This window comes from Columba livia, chromosome 1 (genome assembly GCF_036013475.1).
Source record: "Columba livia isolate bColLiv1 breed racing homer chromosome 1, bColLiv1.pat.W.v2, whole genome shotgun sequence".
Taxonomy (NCBI): domain Eukaryota; kingdom Metazoa; phylum Chordata; class Aves; order Columbiformes; family Columbidae; genus Columba; species Columba livia.
In genome coordinates this window covers 169,196,940-169,222,548 of record NC_088602.1, presented here as the reverse complement: position 1 = coordinate 169,222,548, position 25,609 = coordinate 169,196,940, and the positions used below count along the sequence as shown (strand labels likewise).

Here is a 25,609-nt window from a genome sequence, read left to right as displayed (position 1 = left end):
CAGTTCCTCTAGAGGTGTCTCTATCACCCCACATCTGCCCCAACCTCCAGTTTGTGGGAGGGAAGGTAGGTGACCAGGATAAGGAAGGTGTGAGATCTCCTTCACCGTACGTGGGGCTGGCAGAAGCTGCCCTCATCCAGCTGCTCCCCATGGTAGTTGACACTCAATTCTCCAGACACTTAGCTGGGCCACCCTCCTCCGTGGCTCTGCTCAGCCAAAGGATGAGTAAGACGCCATCCAGCAACCCCACACTGAGTTTGGGGCAGGTCTGGGTCCTCCTGCTGACTCAGGCAGACCTGTAGCAGCCCCACGGGGGCTCCCCTACCACAGCATGGGCCTGACTGCACAGAGTATCCAGGGCAAAGATGAAGGAAGGTCACTTCAGAACTCATTAACACGTCTCCAGTAAATCTTTAATGCTTTTATCACTGCTACCAGGAACTAATGTTTCCACATGGGCATTTTGAGACGGAGGTTGGGGGAAAAAAAAAAAAAATCTTGGACTGTCACTGTATTTTAGTTGCTGCTAATTTGCAGATACAAGTCAGAATCTCTGAATAAAATGAAACACCTACAAAACACCTGGGATTAGATGACAATTCAGGTTACACATCAAATACACATCATGTTCCAACAGGTAAGGTGACATTTTGAACTTTTATGTCATTACAAGTGCCATCCTTTGCAGAGAAGGTGGCAAAATACAAATCTTTGTGATGTATATGCAATGGTCATTTGACAAAGGTCATCAGGGTAAAGACTCTGATTAGAGAAATCGTGGAGAATTCATACAAAGAGTCATTTTCTTCATGTATTCAGCACTGCAAACTGTCATTTCAACAGCATGCAGTTTCAGTCTAACACACCACCAAATAAAAATCTTTGTCCCCAAGACCGCCAAGACCAAGATTTATTAATATAGCAAGGTATGCAACAGTAGAATCCAAGTATTAAAATACCTAAATGAAAAGCTAATTTTTCAAAGTGCTTGGGAATGTCCATGGTTTTAAACGACCAACAGATACACAGAGAGAAGCCAGGGGACTGCAGGTACAATGGCCTCCAAATACTTCAGAATACCACATAATTTTTGCTTAAAGTAACACAAACCACAGACTGTTAGCAGGTAATGAGATAATGGAAAAATCTGGGCAGGGTCTTCAGATGTTTAGTACTGTGCAGGCACAAGAAGAAAAAGGAATATAAATACAAACACAGCTTTCATCTCAACATGAGCTGCTGAATCTGTCTTTCTGTGAAAGCACGACGAAGGGAAAACTAAAAACACTTACTTAGCAGCAGCTCTTCTTGTTTTCTTTTTTGGTAGTCCTATTGTAATTGGTTCCCCTTCTTCCTTTTCTTCTTCCTCCTCCTCCTCCTCCATAGCAACATCATTTACCTCTTCACCAGATATTTCTTTTGCTGCTACTGTACCACTAGTTTTCTTTCTAAGATCCTGAGATGGAGCCACTAATGAATCTGCTGGGTAGTACTCATTCCTGTGTTTAAAAAAAAAATAATAATAAAAGAAAAAGGAAGTAATTAAGAAGCATAGCATTTTTCAGGGTTTCAGGGCAAGAATTACTAAAAACTCCACAATCCACCATTCTCATTATTAACATCACTGTGTCTTGGGACACTATACAGCTAAAAATTCCCAAAGCAGCAGCATATTTCAGCAAGTATGTGTTTCTTTGCCTACAAGTTGCAGAGATAAAAGGCAGTGACCAAATACACTAAATGAGACTGGAGGTACTTGATGGAAAGGACAAGAAAAACATGAATCACTGAATTACTAGAGGTCTGTAAAGAGGTTATGTGGAGGGCATAGGGGTTCTGTTTGCTTGAGTGGGAAGGTGAGCAGTCAGTATAGAAGTGTGAGAGTGAGGAAACTAAACTACTAAAGTATGGTTCAATTTTTCCAGGAAGGCAAGCAAAACATAGGTTTTCCAATAATAGAAAAGGAATATCAGAAACAGTCTCCTGCCATAAGATCACATCTACTCCAGGTGCATCATACTATCTGATTTGCACACACATGCAAGCACACCACTGCTTTCCCTCCACGGGCAGAAACTGAGTCATCCTCTAACAAAACCAGTATCTTCCCCATCTTGGGAAAAATTCTGTGATTCCAAATTAAAATATATTTTCATTTTCAAAAGGGAACTTTTATTTCCACTGAAATCACTCCCCAATGGAGCGATGAGGCTGTGATAGTGGCAAGTCAATAAATGAGAGACTGAGCAGAAGAAATGTACTGCCAGGTTCATTTCAGCCTGCTTCTTGTGTGGTGTTTCCAATGGAATGTGTATTTCAATCAAAAGGTTACCTTAGCTGGAAATACACATCTCATCAGCCATGCATTCAGGAAATAAAGTCTATAATGGGATAGTCATAGCGTTAAAGCTCAGCAACACATTTAAAGCAATGTGTCTTCTCAAATTAAAAATAAATCTTACTTACCTAATAAATCTCAAAAGAAGTGGGGAAAGTTCCCTTGATCTAGGCTCAACTCTGTCTGGAAACTTATTCAGTGCTTTCCACAGTAGAAAACGGAAGTTTGTGTGGTCCAGCCGATCACTGCTATCTGTTCTAGTGCTCAGCTGCTCCAAGAAGACAGTCCCCACCCTTCCTTCTGGCATTTTCTCTGTTTCCATTTCAGCAATGCTTTCTTCCTGTTCATCTAGTTCATTTTGCAGCTCCATTTCTATAGAACAGAAGAAGAAAATCTCTGTGGGTTATTTCATTATTGCCAGTAGCAAGGTATCAGTGCCCCATTATGAAAGTAATATTTTTGGTGACAAGTATCTGTTTAGACAACTGCATTTAATGCTGACTTGAAAGACCCACAGTGCTTAGAAAGTATTCTAGGATGTCTTACAGCCTTGATGCATCTCAGTTAAGCTCAGTTCTCTTGAATAACAGAGAAGTCCAGAAATGGCTGCATGCTCACAGCTCTATTGTGAAATCCTAGATTCCATACGCCCACAGGCACACCCAAGAAAGACATCTGTTTGCGGGAATTCCACTGAATCTATGGAGGAGAAAGATGATCAGCCCCGTTATACAGGTTCTGTCGTTGCTCCTGATCAGTCTGGGCAGAGGAAGCCTTAAGCAGGGACAGAACAGCTGCACAGATTGATTCCTGCAACCTGCAACTCCCTCCTGCAACACCGGGGCCTCGTCTATCTACTTCTTGGTGCTTCAGACAGAAGGAAACGGAGTCTTCTCCCAAGCCTCTCCATTCCTGCACCAAACATGACGCTGGTAGTCAAGAGCCCTGGTCCTGACTTTCCCCATCATATGTAAATTTGGAGCACGTGAAAACAGTCATGTCATGCACAATTAGCTGGGTTACCCATCCTACCAATCTTTAGGAGCTGTGACTTACCAGCATAGGTAGCAGCCCTCTCCAAATGTTCATGTAAGACCTTCCAGAACTGTTTATTCTCCATTTCCTTTGCATGAGAACTAAGAAAATGTAAGACAGCATGAAATTAAAAGAAAAAGCTATGCATCACTAGACAAGCTAACACAATCAGAGGCTTTGATCACTGCTTTAATGTGGGTGTCCGAAGACAGGACTTCTGCATAATACAGCTGTAGCTCTTCCTTGCCTTTGCTCACAGATCCCAAATGTCGATTGTTATTAAAATAATGAACTCAAATTGAGTAAAAATGTTCTCAAGCTTTCCACTGACTTCTGTACAATCATATCATCTAGAACTAAAGGAAGAATTAGCATGGACATATCTTTTGAAGAGCTGGTTTAATATTTTTTTTATTAATTCACTAACTTGAAGGAGAAAATCCTATCCTTTTAAATCATACAAGAGAGGAAAAAAGCCAAGGAGATAAAGTCAGGCTGAAAGCAGACACTGACTTGAGTATTCAGCTCAGCTGTCACCATGGTAAGTCTTCCCTACTCTTTAGTAGGATTTAGAAGTTTTCCAGTAAGGACAAAAAAGTCAGAGACAGGGAAACTGAGACGGACTTCTTGCTTCTTTAAGCATTTTCAAAACCCTAATGAAATTCTGCTACCTTTGACTCAAAACTCTGGTGTTATTTGACTACATTTGTTGCAAGTTCCCTTTAATTGCAAGAATAAATCAGAAATTAAGTTAAAAATTAAGAGTCTAACAAGTTGTCATTTGTTTTGAGAGATCAGATCTGTTTCAGAAGATTTCACAGGAAGGTTCTGATGTACAAGTCTCTTCGAATCAGACATTTTTACCTCAACTTCTGTTCACAGAACAAAGGAAAGAATTGTTCTGCAAGAGAACCAGAAATTGCAGCATCCGACCGCACATACTCACGTTATGAGTTCAATTACAGGATCCCAGAGCGGGCTGAAGTTAATATAAAGCATTCCCAGTAAATACCGAAGAGGCACCTAGAATGACATACAATACCATCTTGTTGAGATGTAAAAAACAATAGCTAAAGACCAACTGACCTATTTTCCTCTCAAAGAGGAAACTTTGATCAAATAACTTCTCCGAAGTACTACAAGTAAGCAAAGCAAGGCACACACATCATCATTACTTGTCTTATAGCTGCACAAGCCCATTTACTGTACGCTGCACTGTGATCTGGTCACCATATCATGAATGAGCAAAAACCAGTTCAGCACAGATGATCTGGATTGCCTGCCCTCCCTCTTGAACTGCAGGACTGCCACAGCAGCATTAGGGACCTCAGAAAGAGGAAAGTTTGCCCCAAGGAGTCTTCATTGCAGTAGGCCTAGAAGTATGTCCTCTGGACTAGCTCCTAGCTGACCTACATGCAGTAGGACTGACCTATAACCCTTCTACACAGCAGCTTACAAGTCAAGTTAACAAAAACCCCAACAAAACGGGTACAGTAACAGCCCCAAAAACAATTTAAAAAACCCTCCTACCCAATCCATGATCATTGAGCTAGAAAAACTGTGATCCTTCCATCATCTAGAAATGGAGGCCCCCTTTAAGCCCACAGCAGTGGAGATCCAACAGCCACAGGCATACCAGATTTCTACCCTGCAGCAAGATCTAGAAGCTAGGCCGGTACCGGGCCAAGGGGATTCCTAACAATGTTCAACCATGCTGACGGCATGGCTAGGTCGAGATTTTAAATTTGCTCAGGACTAATTTCTCCCTGGAACCATTTGTCTTCCTTTCCATGACACCGAAACCTGATTAATCTTGTTGTGGATCATTTATCTGGATACCATTGTTGCTCTACTAAATATTCAAGAGAACACAGTAGTCTCAAGTACAATAGGATCTGTGATCCCTACTAACAAGAAAGTTTTCTAAAACCTAATCTGGGAGATAATTAATTTTTTTTATGAACTCTTCTTAAAAACTCTGCAATCCATGTGATGGAATAAGGATGTTATCCTGGACACAGGAATGTGACAACTGCTTTTTGACAACAGCTACTTACCTCCTGCAAAGATCCACTTGGTATTGTAGACTGTACTATATCACATCTTAGTTTCCTCAAATGGAGAAGTTTCTCTCTGTAATCATTCACTGTTGCTGGCATAAGTTCTGCTTGAAGCAATATGGCAAATACTGGCTGGAGCTCCCCTGTGCCATCACCCTGAACAAACACGTGACATGCGTTTTGTTAAGTCTTGTCTCATTGAAAGGTATTTCAACAAAACTACACAGAGTCCCAGCCATTTTGGATCACAGAACAAAGCCAAGGGACCTGTGCTAGTTTCCTCCACTCAGGGATGAAAATTCACACATTTGAAAACATCAGGAGGCAGTGGGACAAAGAGAGAAAACTAGAATGTGAAAGCACAAAAGCATAGGACAGGCTCTGCCAGCCACATGCTTTGCTTCTGAAAAGTGGAAGAGTTAATGCAAAAATGAAACACAGATGACTTTGAAATGTTACATGAAAAGTTTTAGGCCTACCTCAATCTGTGCAGGTGGATTCTCGAAATGGTTTAGAATTCGAACAGTCAATAGCCGTACCTGTCCAAGTAGAAACATATCTCAGAGGCAAGAAGGAGAATGCAGGCTACATAGGGAGACACATACACACCCACACAGAAGTTAATGTTTTGCACAGGAGGCTGATTTCACTGGGTTCCTCCTAGAGCTGAGAAACAGATGAGCTCCTGTGGTTTGGCAGGCAATTCAAAATGAATTCATTAGGCTTCTGTTCCAACTCACCTTTAGGGAAGAAGCAAGCCTTGCAGGGCTAAAAGTTAACCTCTGTTAACTCGTGCCCCATGGCAGCCTCTTAGAAATGGATATAGTCCTAAACAGATACTATGGGAGTAATAGCTTTACACAATCTCATATTTCTCCTTTCAGCCTTCGTTATTTAACTCAGTTTACTTAAATTACATTATTAAAATACAAATTATCTTGCATGTACTCAAAAAAGCAGGTTACCTTGGAAACACCAGTGGAAATATTAGGATGTAACTTCTCAAACAAGTCCATTAGGTTCCCTTGGGAAAGGGGTTCCTGGCAGCCACACAATGCCAGCCTCGTGTAATAGAGATCAGCCAACAGCAATGCAGAGGGATCTGAAGGAAAAGTACTAAAACAACAGTATTTTATTAGCATAGAAATATCACTGCAACAATACAGATATTCAAAAATAAGGCAGTAGTGACAGTATCAGTATTAAGAGAAAATTTCACATGACTACAGACTGCGCTGGCACCAACAGGCCAGTGAAGTTAGACTTCACCAGCACACTAGCTTGCAGTCTCAAAGCCCAATTAATTACCCACAACAGTCCAAGAGGCACGAGGTTCCTTCTTTGGGCTAATCAGGCCTGTCAAGCTCGGGCCAGCAGGCTGGACCCGCACACACACACAGAGCTGCAGAAAGCACACCTGCATAGGTCAGACAAAGGCGGCTGCTATTGCCCAGGTGTCCAGTCAGTGATCAACTTCAACAAAAAATAAATAATCTGGGCTTAGATGAGACACCAGGAATCCTGCATGCCCACATAGAAACTTCCTTCTGCTACCTAACACCCCTTGCACCAAGCAAGTTTCGCACCCCCTGCCCAGAGGTGGCAGAAAATTCCTAGGCTGGAGCTCCATGACGAGACCTCCTGCTTGATCTGGGCAAGCTGTTTCATCTCTGTCGTACCTCAGACACAGACACCGCGGTTTCCTAACTGAACAGGAAGTTTTGAAGCTCAAGCCACTCCAGACTTGGAGATGCTCCAGCCCAGCAGTGATGTGAGATGATAGGTTCAGTAGAATTTGCTGGAGAGAGATGAACAGTCTCCCTCAATCCCTCCAGCCACTAAGTTAGCTGTGCTAATTTTAAGTAGAAGACAGTCAAAAGAAATAAAATGGAGCATACAAAACCTCTTCCCATTGTGGAACAAGCACACACCTGTATGTAAGGACATGGTGGAATCCCAACACTGCCAACAGACTGCAGAAGTTCAAGCTTTTGACACAATTCAGAAGGCACCATTCCTGTCACTTTTATGATTATAATGTAATGAAGTTACTAAGTACAGTGCTCCCAGGCAAAATGAGAACCAATGCATTTGACACAATACTCTGCAGCTAAGAAAGCTTCAGTTTGCAGAGAAAAATGTAACTAACTACCTGGTTCCCCAAGCAAACAGTGCCTACCTCACATAACTACACAAGTGAAGCAACACAATGGCCTCACAGAACGGGCAACACACAAAGAGGCACAAAGAGCCCCCACATAAAGGCAAAGTCAACACTGCTGTGCTAAGGAAAATCATGAAGGATCACAGAGCAGGCAGAGTTTACTTACGTCACCAAGCTCTTGACACGCTCCACAGGTAACAGATGGAGTATTTCAGAAGACTCCACCAGACTAAGAAGAGTACTTACAGCTTGGCAGGCCACAAACAGGCTTCCTGGAGCAGAGAGAAAACAAGAACAGCCTGTATATTTACTCAGCTCCCAATGACTTGTGTTTGTATGGTGCTTGCGCACCCTTAAATGGCTGGAGTCACAGAAACAGGGTAACATATGGATCCCAGAACCATCATGTGCATTTTCTAACCATTATCATAACCCATGAAAGAAATGCTCCTCTGGCCATCAAAGTCAGTGCCTACTCCAGCAAGCTGGCATTGAAAAGACATGAGAAGCTCCCAGTTTGCATCTGTTTCTGTCACACTCATGCACACAGGGAGCAGAGATGTGGAACTAAGCACTGTTGCAGGAGTCTCAGACGGCTCTATGCTACAAATGGCACTCAGAAATTAATAAATGCTGCCCAAATTGATATGACTGCAGCAAAAGAGAAGCAAAAATACGTACTGATGCTACCACACAGGTGCACATAAACTTCGGCACCGGGACAACGCACTACTGTATGAGATCTTCAAACCCATACCATGTACTTAAAGACTGAACATTTGTTAGTGAATGGAAGGTGGGTTTGCTGAATTTTGTTACAGCAATCATGCCTCCTTCCTAAACCTCTCAACCTCCTTTAGGGATGGAGGGTTTCCCAGAAGCACAGGAGAGCCAGTGTCCTTAGAGGCAAGAAAGGGGAAGGGCAACTCCTTTCCCATGCCACTCTAAAGTCAGTAAGTAGGTTGTTTTAAAAAAAAAAAATTAAAAAATAAAAGATTGCCCTCTCCATCATCTCTTCCCAAGCAGAAGAAATACTGTTCCTAAATCAGGCATACAGAATAAAAGTGTGCCCCTAGGTGTGTGCTGAATCCTGCTCACCATTAACCTCTGTAAGGAGGTCCTCAAAGAGAGGAGAAGAAACTGCAAGTAATGGCAGGATGAAGCTTTCTGCATCTACAGTGGGTGTATGGGCACAGGTTCCCAAAATGTAATCTGCATACCATTTGGTCATAGCATGTCACAGAGGGAGCAGAGGGCTTGGGGTGTGCCTGGCACAGGCAGTGAGGAGACTAGAGTCATAGTAGGCAGTGAAGAGATTGTGGAGATCGTGCAGCTGGAAAGAATGCCATAGAATGAAGAAAGTGTCCAGGAACCCTCGTTTGGGAGGAAAATCAAGCAAAGAAGGATTGGGCAATAGCAGGCAGGAGTGCAGGACTGAGGTTGTATTTGTTTTCTCTTACGGGCAAAAGAAGAAATAGTAACATGCCCCTTGCATACACAGAGCTGGTGCAAGGCTGCTACTACTGCCACTAAAGACGAGACCCAAGAAAAGAAAGTTTGGGTATTCTTTCTTTAGAGTAAGTCCATTATCACTAAAATAATCATGACAGCATGCAAACTCTGCAAATAGCATAGAAGAAAGGGCTAAATCTAAAAGGATCGCGCTTGACAATGACTAGAGAAGGAAAAGCAACAGAGCCAATTGGCGGATGTATTTAGGTTTGTTAATAAAGGGATTATAAAGGGAAAAGGCCGGACTCTAGACAAGACCTTTCTAACCAACGAATGATGAACACTGAACCTGGGGCATTCCAATAGTTGCCTATACACTGGCACAAGGCCAAATACTCTTGAGTAACAACTGCCCCATCCAACGCAAGCTGAGCTAAAAGATTTCATTTCTGGCCAGAAGGGGAAGAAAATCAGTGATCAGCCATGCCTGGAGGAAAGACGCAGCATTTCAGAATTGGTGCTGTCCCTTAGGTAAGAGATGGTAATGTCCCAAACTTTGCAGTATAGATTCAGAACAGTGTAATTTGAGCTTGTGAGTCAACAGTCTCTCCCTCACTTGACTGCTTCAGCAGTCTGAATTTGGTTTTCCATTCTGTTTTTTCTCAATTTCTTCTTTTCCTTCCCAATTATCTCTGTTCTCCACTTCGCAGAACATCTGCCACCTCATTATTATTAGCCGTAGCAAATGCAGAATCATTTCCCAGGGAGTGTTTTGTCCCAAGCTTTGCTTTTCTACTTTTTCTTGAGCTGTTCAAAGAATTTGGATATAATACTCTTGCTATTCATTTTCATGCTCTGGGTCATCACAAAAACCGCTTTATATTTTTTTTACATTTCAACCAAAAGCAAATAAGCAGGAAATAACCATTACTGACCTTTGCAGAGGCTTTCTTTGTCAATGGCTGTGAAGAGAGAGTCTATAAAACTTGTCACATGGTGCAAAATGTTTTCTTTGTCCGCTGGTCTGTCCAATATAATTGGGAAGACTTTTAGCATTATGTTACAGAGACCTACACATCTATGAAAGCTTGCTTTCACATCTATCTTGTATTAAATTACAGATAGCTCACCCCAAGTCTGAAACCAGCAGCAAACCACTTTTGCTATTTCCAATTCACAATATAAGCTGTAGCATTCATTGTACCTTCTTTCAACTATTACTTCCACGTAAGAACATCATAATTATTGAAAAAACACTCTGTCTAGAGAGGACAGTGCTTAAAACACAGAAACTGAAACATGTAATGAAACTGGTATTCTATTCCTGACTTTACTGTTGACTCATAGTGTTTCCACGTAGCATTTTTTTGCCTTCTAACCCCAGTTTTCCCAAACTAGGGTTAGTATTTATCTCCCTTCCCTTAGTAAAATTATTTCTGACTGATAATGATCTAGGCAGTATTACAGAACTACATGACAATAGTACCTTAGAATATCCCTTACCTAATATGTGGTAGTACAACCAAGGCAACCCAAGGCTGTGAAAGGTCAGTGATGTCTTCCTTCTCTGGTAGATGAATTAAAGACAGTACATGATCCAACACCGGTACTTTTGCCTTTTCTCCTTGTCTTTTACTTGTTTGTTGCCTTGTATTAGAGCTAAAAATAAAACCAGGTTTTTTTTAGTAGCCCACCACTGCATATCAGAGATTGTTCCTTTTCCTCTCATGCCTTTCAAAATTATGTTTGCTACTTCTAGCAAAAAGGACTTGGACAACCCAAGGGATTTAATGTCCTCCACAGCACCCAATATCATCTAGTTGTGCTGAGGAGCACAAAACACAGCCCACAAGAAATCTCAGGTATTTATTTCAAGTTCAAATAATATTTCTAGATGGAAAGACACCAGTTCTCGGTTGGACACCCTCGCAACTAGGGCATGTGGCCTCTAGAAGCACCTGAGAGTCATCTCTGTGATTATTGTTAATAAACTATGATCACACTGACATAGACCAATGGATGACAGAAAACAACCTGTAAGGTAAAAGTTTGGGGACTTAAAAGGAATCACAAGTTGAGCCCAAATTAACAAGCCTATCTGCAGGCAGAAAGGGTTGACACCATGCTGGAACATATGAACAAGAGTATTTCACACCCCATGGACAGCAATCTTTTCATTCCACCTGGTGCTTGCTTGCAAGACCACAGTTAGATGACTGCATAGGCTCCACCCTTCAAGAAATAGAGAAGCTATCAAAAGGACAGCATCAATAGCCAAGGTTTAAGAAACAAGATGTATGACATAAACCTCAAGTAATAAGGATTGTTGGTCCAAAGAAAAAAAATATTTCAGATGTTTCTGATGATCAAAGACTGATACTTGTAAAAGCTGGATGCAAAGAGAAAAAAATAATCCGCTCTTTATCTTCCCTTCACAGAAGATAACCAGCAATGGATTTAAACTGCAGCAAAGTAAGTTTAGTTCACAAACTGAGGACTGGGAAACAAACAAATAAACAAACAAAACCCAGACACCTGTGTAACCATAAAGACAGCAAAATACTGGAACAGACTGACAGGGGCAGCTTGGGAACTTCCAGAATTGGAATATTTAATAACAATTTGGTCAGATATCTTTCAAGACTGGTTCAGGACTTGCTATTTCCATCCTCCGCAGGAGATGGGGTATGCAACTCTTTGAGATGTCTCCCAGCCCTAACCTCCACCACTGACATTTCAGGAGCCCAAAAAATACCCAAGTAAGACCAAGGTCTTCTCAGCTATTGTACTCCATACCACTGAAAATCCAGAGAGATCAACAGACAAAGAAAACAAGGGAAGAAAAAAAAAAATTATTATTTTGACTCAAACGTCTCTTTCCTAAACCTTCACTCTATTAAATAAAAATAGGAAAAAGTCACAGAGTGGATTGCTTTTATTAAAGATAAAACCTTGCATAAAAGGCAATGCAAGCCACCACTCTGCAGGTTAAAGTTTTGAATTATCTGAGCTAGAGTGATTAGAACAATCAGGATCAGTAGATTAGCAATGGTCATTCTGTGCTTGATGATGGTTACTCCAAATCTTTCTCAAGAAGCTCCAGTGGGAAAGCAACCACTTCAAGCAACAAAGCCAGCTTTGCAACCAGAAGCAGTCAAGCTGTGCCACCACAGTGCTATATCTGGATTAATTACACGCCCTTTGGTACCCAGCTCTGCTCTATGGTAAGAGCATTGTAGGGCTGCCAAGAAAGCTCCTGGACAAGACATGCGCACACAAGGAAGAAAGATGGGGCACAGTCCGGAGATTTGTAATGAGGAGAGCCTGGACTGTAGCACTCACTACAAAGACTAACTGCCCAAGGATGCAGCACGCACCTTGGTGTAACAAATCCTCAGCACTTGTTAGTCTTTTTATATCAGTGATAAGCTTTCCAGGGCAGTATCTCTTCTCAAATTATCTTGGAAAGAACACTGGGATCCTACCATGTCACTTGGTTGCAAATCTGCCAGAAACATTGCCATTTACACAACCCTGGGGCGTAACTTTTAGGTAGCTCGGCACTGCCCTCAGGCCTGCAGCCACCAAGACATATCCAGTGTTCACTAAACTTGAGAAGCCTCACCTGACAGACGATTCAGTGAAAATGAGAGGATACTTTTCAAATGCCATTGAACCAGTGGTAGGAGGCTCTGCTTTCACCAGAATGAGTTTAGCCAGAATTGCCATGGCCTCATCCTTTGCGAGGGTATCTGTGTCAGAGAAGCAATGCTCAATGTATTCTAGAAAGCATGGAAGAAAATGCTGAAGGGAGAAAAAAAAAATAAAAATCAAGGATTGATAAAGTCTTTAATCATGATAAAATCCAGACAAAACACATAACACCAGCCACAGAGGAATCCAAACACTCACAAAAGAGCCAGCAAAACACCAGTCTTATCAGTCCTGGTGGCCCAAATCACTCCCACACAGCCATTCTCTTACTCCAGCAGGGACAGTGATTTGACGTAAAAACTCAAGTTTGCCCCAAATCTAGTCTCATCAGGACATTCAAGATCCCTGACTTTACTTTCACCTCCCACTCTGTTTCATTAATTTGATTCCTCCCAGATTAACAGTTCCAGGCTTGATCTATCAGACATCCTTTATTCTTCTCTTCATTTCTACTGACCTTCTCCAGGACTCCTCTCCATCCCATTCATAACAAGCGCACCCTTTTAATTGCCAACAGACAAGCTCCTTTTTGTGAGCAGAGATACCTGTGACCTTCTCCAACCCTGAGCACCACTACAGAACTTCAACACAATGGTATAAGTAACCTCTCACTCTTAGCACATCATGCCGGAAGCTTAAATAAACATCATGTCAATGCACAAAAAAAAAATGCTTCGGCATATAAGGAAGGTAAATATACTAGGGATTTCCCAGTTCTTCCCTTTGGCAACAAAAAAACAAACCAAACCAAACCAAACACCAATCAAACAACCAACAACCAACCAACCAACAGCACAAAAAACCCAAACACAAAACTGCATGAAAGCTTCCACCTACCCTCTCAAATTGCTTCATTGTGAACATTGCTTCAGAGAAGTCCAAAAGAAGGCTTCGTTCAAATCCACTTGCAAATACCTGCGAGATGCAAATCAAAAGTTGACAGGAACACATTAGCAAGAGACATTTCATCGTCAACTCTCCATTACCCATGGGACATTTTTTCCAGTTTATGAATCAACCGTGCTTTGAGCTCTGAGACACCCAGCCTGGCTCTCTGTTCACAGCCAGCAGGGCTTGTTAGTCCAGGCACACACAGCAATACCATTTCCAGTGACAATTCAGGTGCAGAAAAGCACAGCTTTTTCAACAAACCCTGCTGGATCCAAGCTGGCTCTGTGCAAAGACAGCTTAGGTATCTCTTTAGTGTGATGTAGAAAATGTGACCTGAAAGTTCTAGGACTGCAGCACAGACACACCAATCAGCAGGAAAAAGCTTAAGCCCAAAAGATCTTTCAACTCAGCATTTTTCCTGTGTAGAGGGCTGCATAAGATTACCACCTTATGGGCATAGCCAACCTCTGTGCTTCTGAAAAAACAAGAACAGTCCTTTGAGATACACAGGATCAGTGTTTCTCTAAGCCAAGACGTGCAACACCCAGATCTCCCTTTCCCAGACCCTTCAGAAGACAAGAATAGCTTTAAGCCTCCTTCAGTTTAACACAAGCACCACACAAATATTGTCAAATGTTTCAAGGACCATATCTCCTGAGCAAAAGTGGACTCTTGCCATATGCAGAACCAATCTTAGTTCAACACAAGCCAACAGTGAAGACCAGGTGAAATTTGATCTTTTTTAAACAATCACAACAGCCTTGTTTTGCCATTGTAAATCATATTTTCTTTTGAATATTTTTATATACACTGTAAGATTATGGTCCACATGGTAAATTACAAAACTATAATATACAGTAACAGGAAAATTGAAGAAGCAGACTCCGTAGTAGCATCTCCTACCAATCTTTGCACCACTGCTTTTGACAGGACTGTATGCAACTAATCCTGTCAACACTTCAGAAGCAACAGTAGTACTGAAATACACCCACATGTGTACTTCCTATATCAAACTACACTTGCCTGAACCCTGTTCATGAGGCTAAGACATGCTGACTAAATGTCTGGCAGCTTGGTGAAAAATGTATTTTTTTCACTAAATCCAACTTACTGACCTGCTTTATTATTAAAAGGAGGACATGTCCCTTCTTTTCTTCCCTCACTTCTCTAAAGATGCTATAGGTGGTTGAATCAGAGCCTGGTTTTCATGGTAAAGATGTCTGCCACAATGACACTGCTACATTGACAGTGTGCGTGAGGCTGTCAAGGAGTCCCAAGACCATAGCAGACATTATTTAAGGCACTGGGCAGCTTCTCCCTTATTTGTGCAAAAAGGCTAACAGGAACCTTATCATCTACTTCCTAGCCTGAAGTTGAATGTCCTGAAATCAGCCTACTCTAGGAAACTTGAATTCTGGGATTTCTGCTACAAGCAGCAGTTGTTACCTTCTCAATAGCCTCCTTGGTCAAAGCATCAGGCAAGAAAACATTCTCAGCCAGCAGCAATGCAGAAATGGTGTTCAGCAGGGTCTTGCAGCAAGATGATGAGAGATCTGGTGTTTGCAACATTTTTATCAAAATCTGAAATGAAAGAGAGACGATGTCTATCTATGAAGGTAGTGACTGTCTGGTCTGAATGACCTGGACAGTGTCTGGAGCAGGAGTGCATGGTGTTCTAAGCTTCAGCCCACAGAAAAGGATCCTAATAGTTCTGCTAAAGTTTGAAAGCGCTCAACTTACAGCTGAACCCAAGAGTGTCAAACATATGTGAATGTGGTAGAATTCCTCTACCATTTATATGGTGTTCGAGGTCTCCACAGTGGCAGTTGCTGCAGCTCAGCACAGTCTCCAGCAGAAGCAGCCTAATTTTCCCCTTGCTCATTTAAAAGAGCATTACAGTAGAGGAAAATTTTCATGGGATTACAGAGGTAGCAATACTCCAAATGTATTTTTTCACTCAACTCAAATGGCAAGCTCACTGATGCATCAGAAATTTATGAGTGCTTCAGCTGTCCACATGTCTTCCATATTCAAGTGATACTTCTCTGGCACATCAGGCAAAGTCTGACCTACCTGACAGACATCTTCAGGCACTGAGACTTTGGATCCATTTGCATATTCCACTAGGATCAGATAAGCTTGCAGAATCCTTTCTATCTGCTCTGAAGCCATGCAGCAGTTGGCCTTAGTTATTTTCCTCTGCAAGTCTAAGAGTGACTCCTGTTAAAAAAAAAAAATAGCAATCAGACTCCGTTCCACTTACTGCTATTTGAAAGGTATTCTAAAGAATCAGCATCTCAGTTGTCCAAACTACTGTTGACTCTCTTGTCCATGTTCAACAAACTAAACCTTGCAGAAACACTATGTGATTCCCTTCATGTAAAATCACACATGCTGGACTCCTTGGACAGAAACACAAATACTCCTAACATGAGGGTCTTCTGAAAGGCCAACACAAGATACACAAAATAGGAAAGAGGAAGAGAAAAAAAATCCTCGGCCCCAGACCCACAATGGTATGGAAGTACCCAGCTTCCACTGGAATCATCAGAACTTTTACACTTTATGCCTCATTATGCTAATGTGGATACTGATAAGCTACTCATTATCTACATTATACAGACAATGGAGCTGCTCCGGATCACTCCCGTTAGTGTCCCTTTCTGTCCAGAGGATATAAACGCCCATCCTTGATCCTACTGGTTGAACCCAATTTAAAGAGCTATCATAGACTACAAGAATATTCCCCCCTGAGAAAGATATCCCACGCACATTCACTGGTACCCAGGGTAAAAAAACAAGTCTCATTAAAAATAAAGGCAATTATGTCACCAATTTCAAGACTTCATCACAACTGCAGATGCTAAGTGACTCAGATCCCAAGGATACAAACAATTCTGTAGCTAATGGCAGTCAGGCAATAACTGCTATCATATTGGGTGAGGTAGGATGAACGGGATGAGATTTTGTGGGAAACTATGGATACCCACAGGGAGGGAGTTTCAAGAAGGAACAAATACAACTATTTACCCATGCTGGAAGGATTACCCTAAAGTTCAGGTTTTCTTAATGTTGCCATTTCACCCATCTGAGGAGCACAACTGACACCGTTGTCCATTGCAAGAGGTTTTGATCCCCCTTAGCAAATCCCAGTTGCTGGTAAAAACATCTAAATGTTGATCAGGTAAGTAAAAAACACTTGCCAGACCCTTGCTCATCATTCCACATCACCGTGACCCGACAGAGCACAGCCCATGGGCACTCAGCAGTGCTCCCTCAAACCTCAGTGTAAACCCTGAGCAGCAACATAGGAACATCCTGACTGATAACACTCTATGATTTTGAGTACTTGGCTCTGAGGCTTAAACTTGGCTTTCCAGGTCAGCCCAGGTCTTTGCTGTAAAGAGCGCTGCAGGGCAAAAAGCTTCCCCTTTAGTGTGACAAAGCAGTTTTGGAACCACCAGTATACCTAGTTCAGCAATATAAACCAAGCCCAAGCATTCCCACCCCAGCAAGGGGTCTGCAAAGGCAGATCCTACAAAGCCCCTTTGCCCAGCCATGGGACTGAGCTCCAAGTCTCACACACAGCAGTTCCCTTCTCACTCACAGCACAGCCACCAGGGTCACTCTGAACTTAAAGCAGAAGAGTGGGATTTTTCCTCTGCACATAACACTCTGGTTAATGTTTCCAAAGCAGAAAAAAAAAAACCAGTTCTGTTCCAATAAAACACAAATACTTTTCGTTATAAATGCACAGTGGACTTCTTGGTCTCTCATGAAGAAAAAGGAAGAAAAAAAACAGCGTACCTCTAGGCACTTGAAGACAACATCAAAATGCTCCCTGTGGATATGCAGTACAGCAGATCTGATCATCCGCTCAAAGGCTTCTCCTACAGCTACCCACGGTAGTTCAATTTCTTCTTCAGTAACAGGCCCCAGCTTTAACAAAATTAACTTCAGAGCCTGCACAGGAAGAGAGCACATCATATCCTTATACTTAGAAAACAAATCTAGCAATCCTAAAATTAGTTAGTGCAATACACTGCTAAAATATTCCAGTGATCTCAATTCTTTCTAGAACGACTGCAGGAAGAAAGAAAAAGGCTATCACTTAAAATCTGAAATATCAGCAAGTAGTACTATTTTAACATATCGGAATACTGCACAGGAATTGCTAAAAACAACCTTCCTATCTCAAAGAGTATTCTTACAAGGCATTTTTTCAGATTCTGTTAAGCAATGAACAGCATGCTTATCACCAAGGGTCCACTGAGTTGAACAAGACAACACTCAGTGGTTTCACTGAGCGCTGCCTAAGGCTCTATTAGAGCAACATTTAAACCAGCAATCTTTTCTTGTCTTTACCGTCTCTGCACAAGAGTGGAACATGTTTCGAACACCCTTGCACATCTCAAAAAGTAGCTGTCCTACACCTTCCACCTTGCCAGGGTGCTCCCCCAAGTCACGGAGCATTAAATTGAAGATCGCGTTTTTATCAGAAACCTACAAAAGGTAAGGAGAAAAAGAAAAGTTATCTTCTATTCAGAGCTGCCAGATGGACAGAAGCAATTAAACAGATCCACATCACCACATTACTCTCCTAGTCCTGCCTTCCCACAACAGTTCAAACTTATTATTTCTGCAACCACACAAGGAAATGGAAAGGAGAAAATTATCAGCTATTCAGTCACTGCAGCCCCCCACCCCAAGACGTACATAGGCCTACCGAGGCCACTGCAGCTGAAATACATGGGTTTGATTATTCTTATGACTGTAGAGCTAAACATGTGCAAAAATGCACCATTAAACTGGTCCCAACTGAAACACAAAGGCCACTGCACTGGTGCAAAAAGAGATGTGCATCATCTGAACACAGAATCCAGTCATCCAAAACTACAACCACCCTTGGGAATACTGCAAGGACTTCTGGCCAAATAATTTAAAACCCTCAATTTCTCAGGATTTGAAGGTTCAGCAAGTTTTGAAAACAACTAATCAAACAAATGTGCTTTACTAAGGTCTCTCAACTTAGGACAAAAATTAGGATACTCAAACTTGCTAGCCAGTCTCAGGAATCCTGACTTTTGTAAATTTTGACTAAATAAAACCCAACAACTTCCACTCCCTTTCCTTACTCCATGAAAGGCTGCTCCCTGATCTTGATTGATCTGCTGGGGAACATTATATACTCTGACCTTCAGGAGTACAAAAAGGTTGTCACAAGAATTTCAGTTCTACAAAGGCCTTAAAGCACTAGTGAAAAAGCCAGTGAGCAAATGTGCACTTCAAATTACAGCCTCCCTTTTGCAAGATTACCATACCAACAACAAACATTTGGTTTAAAAAACAGAGAGTGCTAAGGCCTCTGTTTGCCACTGATGATATGATGTTCATGACATTCTCAGTAAAACGCTCACTAAAAATGACAGGTCAGGACATGCTGAATGCCAGTTCAGGCCTTGTTAACCCTTCTTTGGAAAAAAAACAATATTATACATTGAAGCCAAGAGCCACCACAGAATGGAGACATTGTCAAAGTACAAACACCTCACTTACCTTTCTCAGTAGAAAGACAAAACTTTCAGCAGCAAAGTTTCTGATGTGAAGCTTGTGGTGAGCCAGCAGGGTGCTGTACAGGCTACAAAGACACAAAATATTCCACTGTCTTAATGGCAATGCAAGAATTGTCACCAATCCATTTTAAAACTTATGTTTTCAGTTTACATGACTTCCTTCTACAAACACTAAGAATCTGTCCTCCTAGAGAGAGCAAATACCTTCCTCAACTTGATTCCTTCCCACTCTCCCTAGATAAAGAAGAAAGTTTTGCAAAGAAGGTGGAACGACAATGCCACAAAAATTAAGCCGCATTCAGGAACACCTCTAAAATATCTGGATCCACACAGATTCAATTGCAGCACCAATATTTTTCAATATATGTACTTGGCAGCAGAAAGTGAAAACAAAGTTGATTTGATAAGCCAGATTTGTTTTTTCCTTTGAGCCAACAGGCTCTCCTGTGCACTTAAGAGTTTCTAAAGATACAATTTACAGGGATGATAAATATCTGCAATTCTCTGTTAAGTATCAGTAACAGTTGCAGGTGGCTCAGCACATGTTCAGTGCAGAGCAAGTTTGTAACTCAGATTCACAGTCAAGCAGATGTTTTTTCCAATATGCTTGACAGCTTTTGCTGGGTTGGGGAGGAAATCTGTAACCCCTTGTTTGTTCCATCTGTTCCAATCTGAAAATAGGAGGAAACAACTGGACCCACCGGCTGTGACAAAAAGAAGAGCTGTGTTACCACAGCACTTTAAGACTGAACAAGCAGTCATACTGGGTCAGGCCACGGGTCCACCCAGCCCAGTATTCAATCTACAGCAGCCGCCAGAAGGAGACACCTGGTAAAGGTTCAAAAAGAGGGCGAGGGCTTGCAAAAATCAGCCTTCAACCACCTGCAGCTCAGGGACTCCCCAGGAAAGTGGTGGCTCCTATGCATTTGGTAACTCACTCCAACTTGGCCAATTTCCCTTCAAACCTGTGGCAGCCTTCCACATCCACAGCATCCCATGGCAAGGAGTTTTAAAGCATACAAAAGTGTGCACACCTCACCTGCTCTTCCACTTAACAGACAAGAAGAAGGGAAAAAAAAAAAAAGAAGAAAACACTCGGAAAGGAGCAATTAAAGACTCAAAGGAATCCATTCAATGTCATGAGTCTAGGTGGCTGCAACTGGGACAGACAGAAATGATACAACCATAACTGGAGTATTTGACAGATAATTAAGAGACCTGTGTTGAATTTAGACTTGGACACAGGTTTCCAAGACGACTGACAATCCAGTGTCTTTCTGAGCTTTGTTTACCCAGCTGAGGTGGATCCTTCCTCTCCTATCCCCGCAGGAGAAAAGGGGACTGAATGCCCAAATCTACAGCTCAACCCATATCCCTTCTCAGTGGCTCATGAAAGTCAGCAGGATATCAAATGAGCTGCCTATGACAACAAGGCTCAGAGTCTTTCAGCAGGGAAAGCATGCTGATAAGTACACTGAAGGATTTTGTTATGTACTTGTGTGGTATTTACATTTCATACAGTCATTGTGGTTGGAAAAGATCTTTAAGATGATCAAGTTCAACTATTAACCTTGCACTGTCAAGTCCACCTCCAAACCATGTCCCTAAGAACCTCATCTACGTGTCTTTTAAACACCTCCAGGGATGGAGACTTCCCTGGGCAGCCTGTTCCAGTGCCTGATAACCCCTTCTGTGAAGAAATTTTTCCAATATTCAATCTAAACCTCCCATGGTGCAACTTTAGGCCATTTCCTCTTGTCCTATCACTTGTTACCTGACAAAAGAGACTGATACCCACCTTGCTACAACCTCCTTTCAGGTAGTTGTAGAGAGTGATAAGGTCTCCCCTCAGCCTCCTCTTCTCCAGGTTAAATATTATAACCCCAGTTCCCTCAGCCGATTCTATAGAATCTAATAACTGCTAATCAATACAGATATTAAACACAGCTTTTACCTGTATATGTTGTGTATGTCCTTCACCATCAACCTCCACAAGTACTTGTAGAGATAGGAAAGAGAGGTAAAAGCCCATTCCAGCAGCTCTGTGTCCTGTGTATCCAGTAACTTGGTGATGGCCAGGAAAAAGTCATGAAAGTGAGGATAGAAATCAGCCTGAAGATCTCGAGCCAACTGCACCACTAGACTGTGTTTCAGAAAATACACCTGTGTTAGTGCATTTCAAAAACAAACCATAAAAACCTAGTCAAACATTGCATAATCCAGGCTTTCCTATCTTTGGAAAGAAAGACTTCTCACTTTTATTTAAATATCACCTATTTGGCAGCTGTGCATTGCAAGAATCTTAAGATTTATTTTTTTTTTAATCAAGCAGATAACTGTAAACAAGAAGACATAAATGATTAACAACAAACAAAGCACATTAATATTCTGTCTGACACTCAGTAAGCATTCAGGCTAATTTGCCTGCTTTGTCATAGTTCGTTTTTTTTAAAGACTTAGAACCATAAAGCTCTATCACAGAAATACAAACACTTTTGGCATCTCATTGCTCTGTTTTCATCAGGTACAATAAAGAAAAAGACCACTCCGTACACGATTCATGCTTACTTATAATACAATCAAGACTCTATGCTTTGTCACCATACACTTACTCTAACAGAGGCTGATAAGCAAGACTGCCTTTGACTTGCAAATGTGTCTTCAAGCTCTGCACAATGGCACTCTGATAGTAAACCAGCTGGTTGAAGGACTGGCATTTGTTGGCCACTTCATTGAAGAACTGCACTGTTTGAAGCACAAAAGAGAAACTCTGAAAACTACTCAAGTTCCTGGTAAACATGTGAGATATTAATAATAGCTCCCCAGAGCCCAGTCCAAAAAACAGTCAAAAGAAAATCTCCCGTTGGGCTCTGGATGCAGAAGACATATTTTAACAGTTTGAGGAAAGCAGAAAACATTTAAGAAAAATGACGTACCAAAATGTTGAGTGAGGTTCAGTTCCCTCCATTTCCGCAGTCCTTCAAAAAAGTAGGTTTCAACCTCCTGTCAAAACAAAGATAAAATAACAGCTACCAACTTTAATTAATTTAGCCAGCAAAGACAAGAGGTTCAAATGAAGAGAACAATCAAGTGCCTTAAATATTTTAATATTTTGAGAAATCTTGATGACTTCATTTCAAAAGGTGTATGGAATGTTATGGAAAATAAGACCTTTCTATATCCAAAATACATTTGAAAACATTTTTTGGTACAGGATTTGTTTACGTGATTGCTTTTTAGACCTCTGTCGATGAAGAGAAGCTGCCAAATTCATGTATACTATGATTAAGTTACAGAAGATGTACCCATCATTAACCAATTGACATGATAAATGCTTTCTGACCACCTGCAAAACGAGGTGATATTTTTCAAGTTTTAGATCCTTCTGCATGACAGGAGGGAGACAAAAGATTAAGTGATACATTGTTTAGAAACAGAGTGCTTAGTTTATATTTAACTAATAATTAATAGATGTAAGTAAGAAACTAAACAATTATAACCAACATCATCAATTATTTTATAGTATAGATGTATTGTATGTCAAAATTTTCAAAATTATAACGCATATGTAGTAATTATGTGAATATAAGCAACACTAGAGCACCCAGTCTTTGGAGCATTTACGAAGGATGATCCCCAGTACTGATAAAATAAAAGAATGTCACTTAATAGTAAAATTGACTCTGCTGTTAAGTTTATTTCTCCATTTCAATGACTGGCCTGGATAATCTAAGATGCTGAGCCACAGCCCACCCAGCACAAAAGCTATGAGATTTCTTTTGGCATCCTCACAGCTATTGAGTGTGAAGTTCAGAAGAACAATCCAGTAGGCCAGGAAGTTATAACCTGCAAAGCACTATAATCACAATTATGATCTATATAACACATTTAAATGACCCTTCTTTATGATCTATAAAGACACATGTTCATGCTTTACACACATGCTGAGTATTGCAACTACTCAGCATCCAAAAGTCTTTGCAGGTCTGGACCTTGGATTGCTGATCACCATAGCAGCGTCTTCCACGCTCAGAAACACCCACAGGGCCACCAGCTGCAGGATGACACTGTCAAAGAGCCTCTATGGCAATACTGCAAAGCAGGTCAAAACATAAAGGGCAAAAGAGCAGAAAATGAGGCTTCAGGAAACGCAACTCTTGCAGGAGCTTCTTTCCAATTTCCTCCTGAATAAATTTCTTAAGTGAACCTTTCAGGGGGTGTATCTACTTGTGATGCTGTATCCAGCTCTGGAGCCCTCAGCACAGAAAAGACATGGACCTGTTAGAGAAGGTCCAGAAGAGGCCACCAAGATGATCAGAGGGCTGGAACACCTCTCCTACGAAGACAGGCTGAGAGAGCTGGGGTTGTTCAGCCTGAAGAAGAGAAGGCTCCAGCAAGACCTTATTTCAGCCTTTTAGTACTTAAAAGGGGCCTACAAGAAAGATGGGGACAGACTTTTTAGAAGGGCTTGTTATGACAAGACAAAGGGTAATGTTTCTTAACTAAAAGAGGGGAGATTCAGGCTGGACACGAGGAAGAAATTTTTTGCAATGAGGGTGGTGAAACACAGGTTGCCCAGAGAGGTGGTAGATGCCCCATCCCTGAAACATTCCAGGCCAGGCTGGACAGGGCTCTGAACAACCTGACCTAGTTGAAGATGCCCCTGCTCATTGCAGGGGGTTGGACTAGATGACCTTTGAAAGTCCCTTCCAACCCAAACTATTCTGTGATTCTATGCGATTTCAGAAAATGACCACAATTGCTGTTCTCACCTCAGCATAACTTCCAGTTCTGTCAATCCGATGAATAATATCGATATTAACATTGCTTAAGCGCTCCGAAAAGGTAAGAAACTGTAAAACAAAAGGACAAACATGTTTCTCCCTTAATTCTGAGAATAGCCCTTCTATAATAAGACACTCTTAATTGTACCTGCACTGCAAACAGAAACCCCCTTTCTAAAGATGGGCTACCAGGCAGTACCTGGTGATCTGTAAGCAGTCCTACCAGAATTTTAAAGAAAAAAAATGCTTATAATGCCCAGGAGCAGGATCACCCCCCCACTCTGCACCCTAGAGGTCTCCACAACACGATGAGAGATGCAGATAAACCTGACCGGATCTCAACGAGCTGCCTTTCCTGGAACACCGCCCAGGTTAATACCCCCATCGCATGTAATTTTTTAATTACATTGTGTTAGTTTCCTACACTAAGGCTGTGGTGTCCCTGCTGGTGACACAGCCGGTGCCGCGGTTCACGGGGGTGGCACAGAGCGCCGGGGAGAGACCGTGCTCCGGGGCGGGGGGCCCTGCCACCCTCACACCTCAGCACCTCTCCGGCAGCCGGGCGCTGCCACTGCGACAAAAACCGAAAGACGCGGCCACCCGGGCAGGCGCTCACCCGGTGCGTGTTCCCCGACTTGTGGGCGGAGGACTTGCTCTTCATGGCGGCGTTGGGCGGCCTGGGCCCCGCAGAGCGGCGCAGCCCCACACCTGCAGCCACACGTGCGGCACTAGGCGCCGGGCGCCGCCATGCCGGCCGCGGGATGCCGGGAGGAGGAGGCGGGCTCGCCGGCGGAAGGGGCGGGCGGCGCTGGGGGCTGTGCTGTCCGGGACCTGGAGTTAGTCGGGCTCTGAGGAAGGGTGGGGTGGTGGCCGTTCTCATTCTACCTTGGCGGTGAGCGGCAGAGCAGCCCACCTCCGTCTCTGTGCCCCGGTGGCTGGGACACCTCTGTGGCGGAGAGAGGCGCCAGCGGTGCCTGAGGAGGAGAAATGAGAACTAAGGAGAAAACGTGATGGGGGAGAGCGCAGAATTGCTGTTTCGGCCTGGAATGGCCGTGGCCCAGCTCCTACAACTCTGATGTTAGTGCAGAATTTTGTCCGGACCTCAAGAAAGAAAGAAAGAAAAAAAAAAAAGCCGGTCCCTGACAAAGTACACACAAACTAGACCCCCACACAAGAGCAAATGATTATAGACTGATTGTCGTTCACTGCTGTGTTGTCAGCAGCACCAGGGCATGCAGGAGCTTCTGCCGGTGGCTGCAGTTGTGGGAGGTGGAGAGTGTGTGCTGGGGGATGGGAGGTGACCGGGAGCTGGATGAAGGTTTGGTTTGGTTTGGTTTGGGCAGGTGCAGCATTGGACAGCCCAGATCCACACTCTGCACTGGTGCGGCCTCACCTGGAGCACTGTGGGCAGGTCTGGGTGCCACAGCATAGAAAGGATATAAAGCTGCTGCAGAGTGTCCAGAGGAGGGCTGCAAAGTTGGTGAAGGGTTTGGAGAGGAAGCTCTATGAGGAGCAGCTAAAGTCACTTGGTGTGTTCAGCCTGGAGACTGAGAGGAGGCCTCATGGCAGCTACAGCTTCCTCACAAAGGGAGGAGAAA

The 25,609-nt window shown here is 42.6% G+C and overlaps 1 protein-coding gene across 1 annotated transcript in view; it reads right to left on the bottom strand.

Annotated features, from left to right (window-relative positions):
* Positions 1-24,790, bottom strand: part of UTP20 (UTP20 small subunit processome component) — a 65,417-nt gene extending 40,627 nt beyond the window's left edge. The window contains exons 1-22 of the mRNA XM_065044305.1: positions 24,628-24,790; positions 24,000-24,080; positions 22,164-22,230; positions 21,840-21,972; positions 21,182-21,370; positions 19,211-19,292; positions 18,020-18,157; positions 17,462-17,617; positions 15,728-15,874; positions 15,101-15,235; positions 13,601-13,678; positions 12,675-12,853; positions 10,553-10,708; positions 9,985-10,073; positions 7,764-7,869; positions 6,399-6,549; positions 5,913-5,972; positions 5,431-5,589; positions 4,320-4,396; positions 3,395-3,474; positions 2,467-2,710; positions 1,293-1,499 (exon numbers count right to left, since the gene is read on the bottom strand). Of these exons, the coding sequence (XP_064900377.1) occupies positions 1,293-1,499; positions 2,467-2,710; positions 3,395-3,474; positions 4,320-4,396; positions 5,431-5,589; positions 5,913-5,972; positions 6,399-6,549; positions 7,764-7,869; positions 9,985-10,073; positions 10,553-10,708; positions 12,675-12,853; positions 13,601-13,678; positions 15,101-15,235; positions 15,728-15,874; positions 17,462-17,617; positions 18,020-18,157; positions 19,211-19,292; positions 21,182-21,370; positions 21,840-21,972; positions 22,164-22,230; positions 24,000-24,080; positions 24,628-24,672 (2,759 nt within the window). The 5' untranslated portion in view covers positions 24,673-24,790. The remainder of the gene's footprint in view (positions 1-1,292; positions 1,500-2,466; positions 2,711-3,394; positions 3,475-4,319; positions 4,397-5,430; positions 5,590-5,912; positions 5,973-6,398; positions 6,550-7,763; positions 7,870-9,984; positions 10,074-10,552; positions 10,709-12,674; positions 12,854-13,600; positions 13,679-15,100; positions 15,236-15,727; positions 15,875-17,461; positions 17,618-18,019; positions 18,158-19,210; positions 19,293-21,181; positions 21,371-21,839; positions 21,973-22,163; positions 22,231-23,999; positions 24,081-24,627) is intronic.
* Between the last annotated feature and the right edge of the window lie 819 nt (positions 24,791-25,609).